The sequence below is a fragment of the Ips typographus genome, linkage group LG15, assembly GCF_016097725.1.
Source record: "Ips typographus isolate SLU linkage group LG15, UJ_Ityp_2.0, whole genome shotgun sequence".
Classification (NCBI taxonomy): domain Eukaryota; kingdom Metazoa; phylum Arthropoda; class Insecta; order Coleoptera; family Curculionidae; genus Ips; species Ips typographus.
Genome location: NC_138436.1, coordinates 7,859,982 through 7,872,899, shown reverse-complemented (window position 1 = coordinate 7,872,899; position 12,918 = coordinate 7,859,982). Strand labels below are relative to the sequence as shown.

Here is a 12,918-nt window from a genome sequence, read left to right as displayed (position 1 = left end):
AGTGAGGATTCCAAAACTGTGCTTAAAACTGTCATTTTGTCACTCCAAGTGGGTTTTACACGTGATTTTGCCCTTGACTGTCCTAAAAACTGTCTTTTTGACAGTTTTAACTTTGACATCACTTTTCTCCCTGACTGTACTAAATTTTTTAATGTTTTTTTTTTGTCATTGGATAGGAAATTTAGTGAGGATTCCAAAAATGTGCTTAAAACTGTCAATTTGTTACTCCAAGTAGGTTTTACAAGTGATTTTGTCGCTGACTGTCCTTTCAAACTGTCTTTTTGACTGTTCAAACTTTGACACCGCTTTTCTCCCTGACTGTACCTAATTTTTGAGTGTTTTTTTATGTCATTAGATAGGAAATTTAGTGAAGATTCCAAAAATGTACTAAAAACTGTCATTTTCCCACTCCAAGTGGGTTTTACACGCAATTTTGTCCTTGAGTGTCTTAAAACTGTGTTTCTGACAGTTTTAACTTTGACATCACTTTTCTCCCTGACTGTACCCAATTTTTGAATGTTTTTTAGTGTAATTGGATAGGAAATTTAGTGAGGATTTCAAAAATGTGCTTAAAACTGTCATTTTGTCACTACAAGTGGGTTTTACAGGTGATTTTGTCCCTGACTGTCCTTTCAAACTGTCTTTCTGACAGTTTAGACTTTGATACTGCTTTTCTCTCTGACTGTACCAATTTTTAAATGTTTTTTAGTGTTATTGGATAGGAAATTTAGTGAGGATTCGAAAAATGTGCTTAAAACTGTCAATTTGTTACTCCAAGTAGGTTTTACAAGTGATTTTGTCGCTGACTGTCCTTTCAAACTGTCTTTTTGACTGTTCAAACTTTGACACCGCTTTTCTCCCTGATTGTACTAAATTTTGTAAGGTTTTTTTATGTCATTGGATAGGAAATTTAGTGAGGATTTCAAAAATGTGCTTAAAACTGTCATTTTCCCATTCCAAGTGGGTTTTACACGCGATTTTGTACCTGACTGTCTTTACAAACTGTCTTTCTGGAAGTTTCAACTTTGACTCCGCTTTTCTCCCTGACTGTACTAAATTTTTAAGTGTTTTTTAGGTTATTGGATAGGAAATTTAGTGAGGATTCCAAAAATGTGCTTAAAACTGTCATTTTGTCACTCCAAGTGGGTTTTACAAGTGATTTTGTCCCTGACTGTCCTTTCAAACTGTCTTTCTGACAGTTTAAACTTTGACACTGCTTTTCTCCCTGACTGTACTTGATTTGTTGGTGGTTTTTTATGTCATTGGATGGGAAATTTAGTGAGGATTCCAAAAATGTGCTTAAAACTGTCATTTTCCCACTCCAAGTGGGTTTTACAAGTGATTTTGTCCCTGACTGTCCTTTCAAACTGTCTTTCTGACAGTTTAAACTTTGACATCACTTTTCTCCCTGACTGTACTAAATTTTTGAGTGTTTTTTGAGGTTATCAGATAGGAAATTTAGTGAGAATTCCAAAAATGTGCTTAAAACTGTCATTTTGACACTTCAAGTGGGTTTTACAAGCGATTTTCTCCTTGACTGTCCTTTTAAACTGTCTTTGTGACAGTTTCAAATTTGACTTCACTTTTCTCCCTGACTGTACTTGATTTCTTGGTGGTTTTTTATGTCATTGGACGGGAAATTTAGTGAGGATTCCAAAAATGTGCTTAAAACTGTCATTTTCTCACTCTATCACTTCTAGATTGATCTATTACCATCTAGAATCACACAGAAGAGGTTTGAGTTTTTCCGGAACATTTTAGAACTTTTTGGAACGCTGTAAAACTTTATGGAACCTTCTAGAACAATCTGGAACGTTTCATTACTTTCTAGGGCGTTCCAGAAGATTTTTAGGTCTACTGGAACATTCTAGAACTTTCCGAAACCTCGTTAAGCTTTATGGAACCTTCTAGAACCGCTCGGAAGGTTTTACTACATTCTAGAATCTTCTGAAACCATCTAGAACCTTCTAGAACAATCTGGAATGTTCCTTTACCTTCTAGGCCCTTTCAGAAGGCTCTCGTGTCTTCTGGAACATTCTAGAACTTTCTGAAACCTCGTAAAGCTTTATGGAACCTTCTAGAACGGTTCGGAAGGTTTTATTCCATTCTGGAACCATCTAGAACTGTCTAAAACATCGTAGAATCTTCTAGAATAATCTAGAACGTTTTCTGGGCCTTTTGGAACATTCTAGAATATTCTGGCGGCATTTGGAACTTTCTAAAACCTTCTAGAATTTTATGGAACCTTCTAGAACAATCTGGAACGTTCTATTACATTCTAGACCCTTTCAGAAGGCTCTCGAGCCTTCTGGAACATTCTAGAATCTCCTGAAACCATCTAGAAGTGTCCAAAAGCTTTTCGCTTTGACCTTGAATAACTCGCTTATTTGACACTTGACGTCAAAATGACACTGAACGTCAAAGATAGTCCGAACTGTGAGCTATCCAAAAATATGATCACATGACCTGATAACTTGCATCGTTTGCCCGCTAGAGGGCGTTAAAGTTAACAAACCAAAGACAGTTGTTTTTGACACTTTGACCTTGAATAACTCCATAATTTGACACTTGACGTCAAAATGACACTGAACGTCAAAGATAGTCCAGACTGTGGGCTATCCAAAAATATGATCACATGACCTGATAACTTGCATCGTTTGCCCGCTAGGGGGCGTTAAAGTTACACCAAACCGACCAAAATGATTTTTTGTTCACCCTGTATATAATTTTTTTGGGAAAATTTTTTGCTCAACACCACTGGAAAGAGCAGTTCAAGACGGTTAATTTGAGCGGTCGAACCACCCTGTACGTGACAAAATAACCGAGTTACAGGGTGTGCAAGTTTCGGAGCGCTTTTTGGCGTATATCTCGGAAACGGTTAGAGTTATTGCTCTGAAATTTTCAGGTTAACTAGACCATTTCTACGCGCAACTTTTACTTTCTACAACTTTTGGTCGTACGTCGGCCAGTTTTCCGGGAAAAAAATCAAAAAGACCAACCAGACAAGAGTTTGACAGTTAAACGTAGTGGCGCCCTCTGGCGCGTCGAACCGGCAACGCCGCTCAAGGCAACTGCGATGGAGTAACGCTCGGCCCACCGTAAAGTGGTGCCATCTGTACTAAATCGATTGAATGACGTCGTACAGCGCCATCTGCCGTCCGACCGCTTTGATTGTTGACTATTTGGTGAATGCGCCCATTACGCAAAATTTGACGCAAATTGTCATATTTTCGGAAAGCTGACATTCCGGACTGTCATTTTGGTTCAGTGACATTTTGACGTCAAACGTCAAATTAGCTAGTTATTCAAAGTTAAAACGCCAGGTGTCACTTTTGTCAATTGGCGCAACTTTTTCACTTTTCTCCCTGACTATACTTAATTTTTAAGTGTTTTTTTATGTCATTGGATAGGAAATTTAGTGAGGATTCCAAAAATGTACTTGAAATTGTCATTTTGTCACTTCAAGTGGGTTTTATAAGCGATTTTGTCCTTGACTGTCCTTTCAAACTGTCTTTCTGGAAGTTTCAACTTTGACACCGCTTTTCTCTCTGACTGTACCAAATTTTTTAGTGTTTTTTATGTCATTGGATAGGAAATTTAGTGAGGATTCCAAAAATGTGCTTAAAACTGTCATTTTCTCTCTCGAAGTGGGTTTTACAGGCGATTTTGTCCCTGACTGTCCTTTCAAACTGTCTTTCTGGCAGTTTCAACTTTGACTTCACTTTTTTTCCTGACTGTACTAAATTTTTAAGTGTTTTTTTATGTCATTGGATAGGAAATTTAGTGAGGATTCCAAAAATGTACTTAAAACTGTCATTTTGTCACTCCAAGTGGGTTTTACACGCGATTTTGTCCCTGACTGTCCTTTCAAACTGTCTTTCTGACAGTTTTAAGTTTGACTTCACTTTTCTCCCTGACTGTACCTAATTTTTTAGTGTTTTTTTATGTCATTGGATAGGAAATTTAGTGAGGATTCCAAAAATGTGCTTAAAACTGTCATTTTGTCATTCCAAGTGGGTTTTACAAGCGATTTTGTCCTTGACTGTCATTTCAAACTGTCTTTCTGGCAGTTTCAACTTTGACTTCACTTTTTTTCCTGACTGTACTAAATTTTTAAGTGTTTTTTATGTCATTGGATAGGAAATTTAGTGAGGATTCCAAAAATGTACTTAAAACTGTCATTTTGTCACTCCAAGTGACAAAGATAAACAAAAACATAAAAAAAAACAAAAACATAAACATAAACAACAAAACAAAAAAAAAAAACATAAACTATAAAAAACAAAAAAAAAACTAAAATAAACATAAACTATTAAAAAAAAACATAAACATAAACAAAAAAAAAAACATAAACTAAAAAAAAACATAAACTATAAAAAACAAAAAAAAAACTAAAATAAACAAACTATAAAAAAAATAAACATAAACATAAACAAAAAAAAAACATAAACAAAAAAAAAAAAACATAAACTATAAAAAACAAAAAAAAAACTAAAATAAACATAACTATAAAAAAAATAAACATAAACATAAACAAAAAAAAAAAAAACTAAAAAAAATGAAAAAAAAAAACAAACTATCATAAACTTTTAGCGAATTGCACGAGTGAGAGGTCATTTTCTACTAAACCGGGGACGGGAAATTCAATGGTAACATTAATTTTTCTCCAACTCTCACCCAAACCTAGTCAACGCCAAGTTTCTCGGCCTGGATGAGAGATAGCGGCAAACTGACTTCAAAAATGAATTCCCCGTCCCCAAATTAGTCGAAAACGAGTACAAACTCGACCATGCTAGGATGGAAATTGTGGATGGTACCAATTTGGTTTAAATGGTACCACTTGACCCGGAAACCCAACTTTCTTATTTTTAGCGCTAGAAACGTCATCTCAAATTCGTTTTATGTTAATTTTTACCAGAAAACACCCCGGTACAGTCAGTTTTGCGATACCTTTAAATTTCATGGAAATTCCAGGTCAAAATCGAGTTTCTCGAACTGGGTACTAGGTACCGCCAAACTGACTGCGGAAATGGTTTTCCTGACCCCGAATTAGTCGAAAAAGAGTACAAACTTCGTATGTTTATCACAAAAAATAACAAAGTTACCATTTAGCGCGACGTTTCGACCCTCAAAACCTAACTTTCTTATTTCTAGCGCTAGAAACGTCATCTCAAATTCGTTTTATGTTAATTTTTACCAGAAAACACGCTGGTACAGTCAGTTTTGCGCTATCTTTAAATTTCATGGAAATTCCAGTTCAAAATCGAGTTTCTCGAACTGGGTACTAGGTACCGCCAAACTGACTGCAGAAACGGTTTTCCTGACCCCGAATTAGTCGAAAACGAGTATAAACTCGACTATGCTGCTACCAAAATTGTGGATGGTACCACCCTATTTTGAGTGGTACCACTTAACAAAGAATGTTAATTTGACAAGTTTTGTTTGAAAAAATCAGTTCTCAACCACTTGGCGACACTCTTCTAGTTTAAACTGTTTGGTACCACTTTGGAACCCGGTGGTACCACCTTGAAAAGTCGACATTTTGACATTTTAGCCCCGAAAACGGGTTCCTTGACCCCAAATTAGTCGAAAACAAGTACAAACTCGACCATGCTAGGATGGAAATTGTGGATGGTTCCAATTTGGTTTAAATGGTACCACTTGACCCGGAAACCCAACTTTCTTATTTTTAGCGCTAGAAACGTCATCTCAAATTCGTTTTATGTTAATTTTTACCAGAAAACACGCTGGTACAGTCAGTTTTGCGCTATCTTTAAATTTCATGGAAATTCCAGTTCAAAATCGAGTTTCTCGAACTGGGTACTAGCTACCGCCAAACTGACTGCGGAAACGGTTTTCCTGACCCCGAATTAGTCGAAAACGAGTACAAACTCGATATGTTTTTGAAATGTTGTGCAGGGGGCGCCATCTTGCGGCCAAACCGTTTTCCACTTATAACTCCCGAACGGTTTGACCGATTTCAATGCGGTTTTCGCCCAATCAATCTGCAGGTTTTGAATAAATTTTTTAGGTTAAAATGGCGGTCAAAGACCCCCAAAATGGCGGCCAAAATTAGAAATTCACTTTTTTGCCAATTTTTTCGATCAATTTTGACCGTACAACCGGGAAAAAAAAAGGGGAAATTAGGCTAATTTAATGCAAAAAAAAACATGGTGGACGAAAGTAAATTGGTCTTGACCGCATCTCGCGGTTAAAAGTGAAAATGTCCACAAACTTTCTATTTATCCCGCAGTTTAACCGTCGCCGAATCGGAACGATTTGTTTCGGACTTTAACGCCCTCTAGCGGCCAAACGGTGCGGCCGATCCGCACAAATTTTGGTATTTTCTGACAGCTGACACTTTGGGCTATCTTTTTGATTCAGTGACATTTTGACGTCAAATGTCAAATAAGCGAGTTATTCAAGGTCAAAGTGTCAAAAAACCACCTTAAAGTGACTCGCGTCACTTTAACGCCCTCTAGCGGCCAAACCACTTTAACAATCAACTTAAATAATGACATTTTTGAAAAGCTCTCACTGTGAGCTATCTTTTTGATTCAGTGACATTTTGACGTCAAGTGTCAAATAAGCGAGTTATTTAAAGTCAAAGTGTCAAAAGTGTCAAAAAACCACCTTAAAGTGACTCGCGTCACTTTAACGCCCTCTAGCGGCCAAACCACTTAACCAATCAACTTAAATAATGACATTTTTGGAAAGCTCTCACTGTGAGCTATCTTTTTGATTCAGTGACATTTTGACGTCAAGTGTCAAATAAGCGAGTTATTCAAGGTCAAAGTGTCAAAAGTGTCAAAAAACCACTTTAAAGTGACTCGCGTGACACGTGGCGCTTTAACCTCATACAACTCGCTCACGTGACGTTTGACGTCAAAATGACACCGAATCTGACAGATAGTCCGGACCGTCAGCTTTCCGAAAATATGACAATTTGCCGCATTTGGTTGCACCGTTGGGCAGCTAGAGGGCGCCAAAGGCGCCCCCACCCACAAAGTGACACGTGACACTTTGACCTTGATTAACTCGCTTATTTGACGTTTGACGGAAAAATGTCACTGAAGCGGATCGAAAGAGCACGAAACGGGCTTTCCAACGGTATATTGACAGGTCGGCCAACTGTCAAAACAAACAAAATGGCGGCGTTCAAAAAAAAAATTATAAATCAGGTCAAGTTTACCGTTGGTTTCTCGATCCGAGTGAAAGTGATCGGGCGGTACCATTTACGGTACCACCTGCCTGCGTCAGTACCAGTTTACAATATGGCGGCCCTGGTTCTAGTCGGTGCGATTTTGTGCTTTTCTGGTGAGTTTTTTCTGGTTTTTTTCTGATTTTTTGCCACAATTTGGCAATGTGGCAACACTGGAAAATTACCAAAAAATAAAAAATTTTTTTTTTTTTTTTTGGTGAAATATACAGGGTGTGCCCCTGCCAACCTGGACACACCCTGTATATTCGGTTTTTTAAAGCACTTTTGCTTTAAAAAAAAAAAAAAAAAAAATTCGAAAATTTTGTCCTGATTTTGGTCGAGTGGCACTGAAGATGGTTTTCGGGCAATATCTCCGAAACGGTGAAAGATATCGAGTTGATTTTTTTGGGCAAAGGTGGGGCGATTCAAGGGCTCACTTTTCCTCCCCCAACACTTTTCCCGTAAAACGCACCCCAAGGAGAGAAAAATTAATTTTTCCCCCACCCACCACCCATACGGCCCCTCACCTTTCCCCCGTCAATTTCCCCTCATTTCCCGCCAAAATAATCCGTTTTTCCCCTCGTTTTCTGCACAATCAAGTAGCTCGGACTGACACGCGACGTTTCGATCGATTTCAGCGGCCTCCGCAGGCAGCGTTTTAGTGCAGGACGCGCCCGAATGTCCCGAGCAACATGGCGTGCAAGCGTACGCGCACCCAGAGTCGTGCAATCACTTTTTCCTGTGCACCAACGGCACTTTGACGGTGGAAACGTGCGAAAACGGCCTGCTATTCGATGGGAAAGGTGCGGTGCACAATCACTGCAATTACAACTGGGCGGCGCAGTGCGCAGAACGAAAAGCCGACCGTAAGTAACAAATTACTCGAACTGGGTGACAGTTGCTGTCATTCTGACAGCGGAAATGGATTCCCTGACCCCAAATTAGTCGAAAACGAGTACCATAAAGCCTGGGCAATCTCAAGTCAAAATGGCGGCAAGAGCCGCCCCGTAGGGGGTGACCCCTACGGCCAGTTTGCGGCAAACCCCTTAGTTTTAAAGAATGAACCGATTAAAGGGTGGTTTTTTACTAATTTGGGGATGGGGAATTCAGTGGTGATTTTAGTTTTCTTGTAGCTCCCACCAAAGTGGGTTTTAACTTAAGTTTTTCGGCCGGGGTTGGAGATAACAGGAAACCGAAAGCGGGAATGAATTCCCCGACCCCGAATTAGTCGAAAACGAGCCCTCACTCGAGTTTTTACCGTAATTTTCTTATTGGCCGTAGGGGGTGACCCCTACGGCCAATTTGCGGCAAACCCCTTAGTTTTAAAGAATGAACCGATTAAAGGGTGGTTTTTTACTAATTTGGGGATGGGGAATTCAGTGGTGATATTAGTTTTCCTGTAGCTCCCACCAAAGTGGGTTTTAAGTGAAGTTTCTCGGCCGGGGTTGGAGATAACAGGAAAACGACAGCGGGAATGGATTCCCTGACCCCGAATTAGTCGAAAACGAGCCCTCACTCGAGTTTTTACCGTAATTTTCTTATTGGCCGTAGGGGGTGACCCCTACGGCCAATTTGCGGCAAACCCCTTAGTTTTAAAGAATGAACCGATTAAAGGGTGGTTTTTTACTAATTTGGGGATGGGGAATTCAGTGGTGATATTAGTTTTCCTGTAGCTCCCACCAAAGTGGGTTTTAAGTGAAGTTTCTCGGCCGGGGTTGGAGATAACAGGAAAACGACAGCGGGAATGGATTCCCTGACCCCGAATTAGTCGAAAACGAGCCCTCACTCGAGTTTTTACCGTAATTTTCTTATTGGCCGTAGGGGGTGACCCCTACGGCCAATTTGCGGCAAACCCCTTAGTTTTAAAGAATGAACCGATTAAAGGGTGGTTTTTTACTAATTTGGGGATGGGGAATTCAGTGGTGATATTAGTTTTCCTGTAGCTCCCACCAAAGTGGGTTTTAAGTGAAGTTTCTCGGCCGGGGTTGGAGATAACAGAAAACCGAAAGCGGGAATGGATTCCTCGACCCCGAATTAGTCGAAAACCAACCCTCACTCGATTTTTTGTGACAAATTACGGATTGGCCGTAGGGTCATGACCCTACGGCCTATTGTAAATTTTAAGACAGACAGTCAAGTGAAGGGTCGTTTTCTACTAATTGGGGGGTGGGGAGTACAGTGGTAAAATCAGTTTTTGCCTAAATCGCAGCCAAGTCTGAATACAGTCAAGTTTCTCGAGCTGGGTAAGAGATGGCCAAAAAGCGACAACGGGAATGAATTCCCTGTCCCCGAATTAGTAAAAAACGAGTCCAAGCTCGATTGTATACCGCAAATTGCGAATTGGCCGTAGGGTCATGACCCTACGGCCAATTTGCGGCAAACTGTCAACTTTTAGCTAAACAATCGAGTAAAGAGTCATTTTATACTAAATCGAGGATGGGGAATTCAATGAAATTGTCAGTTTTTGCCTAACTCTTACCCAGGACTGGTTAAGTGCAAATTTCTTGGTTTGGGTTAGAGCTATCAGAAAACTGACAGCGGAAATGAATTCCTCATCCCTAAATTAGTCGAAAACCAACACTCACTCGATTTTTTTATAACAAATTTCAAATTGGCCGTAGGGTTATGACCCTACGGCCAATTTGCGGCAAACCGTCAACTTCCAGCTAAACAAACGAGTGAGCGGTCAATTTTTACTAAATCGGGGACGGGGAATTCAACGGTGACGTTCATTTTCGCGTAACTGAACGTTTTAACGGAAAAAACCCAGATAAACATCATACAGTCTAAAGAGAAAACAAAAAAGCGTCAAACAAGCAACCTTGAAAGCTAACAACGCTGTAAAAGTAATTAACCGGAACCGGGTTATGTAAAATGCGACATTAATTCAAATCTAGTCTTGGGCGTGGTCCAACTATTTGGGTGAAAAGTAATTGTGGACAATCTAACCTCGTTTGAATTTGCGATTACTTAATCCCTTTCATAAGTTCATAAACTAGCCAGTATTAGCAGAGAGAAATAGTAATTTGTAACGTTTTTTGTTAGTTGATCGGTTTTTTGCTCCAACTCGGTCAGTTGGGGAGATATCGCAAATCTGACCGAACCAGCGTGTTTCCTGGAAGAAATTAGCATAGAATGAATTTGAGATGACGTTTCTAGCGCTAGAAATAAGAAAGTTGGGTTTCCGGGCCGAAACGTCGCGTCGTTTGGTAACTTTGTTATTTTCTATGATAACCATATGGAGTTTGGGCTCGTTTTCGACTAATTTGGGGTCGCTGATTTCAATTCCGCTATCAAAATTTACGTACCACTTAACCTGGTTGAGTTCTTGACAATTCAGCCGTTTATAAGCTCATTTTTTTGTCTCACTCGGTTAGTTTAAGAGATATCTCAAATCTGACCGAACCAGCGTGTTTCCTGGAAGAAATTAGCATAGAATGAATTTGAGATGACGTTTCTAGCGCTAGAAATAAGAAAGTTGGGTTTCCGGGTCGAAACGTCGCGTCGTTTGGTAACTTTGTTATTTTTTATGATAACCATACGAAGTTTGTACTCGTTTTCGGCTAATTTGGGGTCGCTGATTCCATTTCTATTATCAAAATTTACGTACCACTTATCCTGGTGGAATTCTTGACAATATAGCCGTTTAAACGCTCATTTTTTGGTCTAACTCGGTTAGTTTAAGAGGTATCTCAAAACTGACTTCACCAGCGTGTTTCCCGGAAAAAATTAGCATAGAATGAATTTGAGATGACGTTTCTAGCGCTAGAAATAAGAAAGTTGGGTTTTCGGGTCGAAACGTCGCGTCGTTTGGTAACTTTGTTATTTTTTATGATAACCATACGAAGTTTGTACTCGTTTTCGACTAATTTGGGGTCGGGGAATCCATTTTTTACGTCAGTTTGACAGTAGCTGTCACCCAGTTCGAGAAACTTCGAAAAAAAAAGTGAAAATTTAACGATTTTCATTTTTTAACCTTTTTTCAGTGACTCCAATCAGTTCACCGGGTTGCGAGTACCAATTCGGTATTTACCCCGATAGTGACCACTGTTCGACCAATTACATCAAGTGTGCGCACGGTGTGCCGCACGCGCAAGCGTGCGAACCCGGATTGGTCTACGACGAGAAAATCCACGGCTGTAATTGGCCCGATTTGTTGCTGGAAACGTGCAATCCTGAAGGTGAGTAGTTTTGTTGGAATCTACCGAAAATTCCCTTTAAAATGAGGTGCAACATGGTTTTTTGACAGAAAATTCAAAATGGCGGCCTCAAATGTGTTTTTTAAAGTGAAACTCGGTTAGTTTTAGAGATATCGTAAAACCGAGTGCGCCGGTGGCTTTTCTGGAAAATTTTAGCATAAAATGACGGTTAGACGGACGTTCTAGCTTAAAAAGCAAGAAAGTTGGTTTTTAGTGTGCGAAAGACACTTTCCGCACACAACTTTAATATCGATCCACTTACACCCCTCGAGTTTGTACTCGTTTTCGACTAATTTGGGGTCGGGGAATCCATTGCAACTGTCAGTTTTACTCTAACTGTCACTGGAAGGGAGAAAATTCAAGATGGCGGCCAAAATTAAAAAAATCAAGATTATACTCATTTTCGACTAATTTGGGGTCAGGGAATCCATTGCAACTGTCAGTTTCACTCTAACTGTCACTGGATGGGAGAAAATCCAAGATGGCGGCCAAAATTAAAAAAATCAAGATTATACTCATTTTCGACTAATTTGGGGTCAGGGAATCCATTGCAACTGTCAGTTTCACTCTAACTGTCACTGGAAGGGAGAAAATCCAAGATGGCGGCCAAAATTTAAAAAATCAAGATTATACTCATTTTCGACTAATTTGGGGTCAGGGAATCCATTGCAACTGTCAGTTTTACTCTAACTGTCACTGGATGGGAGAAAATCCAAGATGGCGGTCAAAATTTAAAAAATCAAGATTATACTCATTTTCGACCAATTTGGGGTCGGGAAATCCAACGGTGGGGTCAGTTTTACGGTATCTCTCACCCAACTCGATTTTTTTTTTGACATTTTACTAATTTTTTTTCGATTTTTTCAGCCGTCGTGGGCTTCAAGTGTCCGACCAAAGTGCCGTCCGGCAGTCCGGCGGCCCGTTTCTGGCCGTATCCGCGTTTCGCCGTGCCCGGCGACTGTCACCGGCTGATCACGTGCGTCAACGGTCACCCGCGCCTGATCACGTGCGGCGAGGGCAAAGTGGTGGACGAGAAAACGTTGACCTGCGAGGAACCCGAAAATGTGCCTCAATGCTACAACGCCGTACGAAAATAGTGCGCAAAATTCACTAAAATTTTTAAAAAAATATAATTTTAGTGTTTTAAGAAAATTTGTAATAAACTGAGTTGCCACCGTTAGACTGAAGTAGTTTTATTGCTTTCCAACCGTTGACAAGGTTCACAGTACCAGTTTCTCGAAATAGGTGAAAGATATTGGAAAAGTGACTCAAAAAATGGATTCCTTGACCCCAAATTAGTCGAAAACGAGTACAAACTCGGTATGCTTATCATAGAAAATAAAAAAGTTACCAAACGACGCGACGTTTCGACCCGAAAACCCAACTTTCTTATTTCTAGCGCTAGAAACGTCATCTCAAATTCATTCTATGCTAATTTTTTCCAGGAAACACCCCGGTGAGGTCAGATTTGCGATATCTCTTAAACTAACCGAGTTAGACCAAAAAATGAGGTTTAAA

The 12,918-nt window shown here is 39.8% G+C and overlaps 1 protein-coding gene across 1 annotated transcript; it reads left to right on the top strand.

The window, feature by feature from the left end:
* Positions 1-7,167: 7,167 nt before the first annotated feature.
* Positions 7,168-12,582, top strand: Peritrophin-A (Peritrophin A). Its single transcript, XM_081993178.1, has 4 exons — positions 7,168-7,317; positions 7,840-8,067; positions 11,188-11,382; positions 12,268-12,582. The coding sequence occupies exons 1-4, from the start codon at positions 7,275-7,277 to the stop codon at positions 12,495-12,497; spliced, it is 696 nt and encodes a 231-aa protein (XP_081849304.1). The 5' UTR covers positions 7,168-7,274; the 3' UTR covers positions 12,498-12,582.
* Positions 12,583-12,918: the final 336 nt, after the last annotated feature.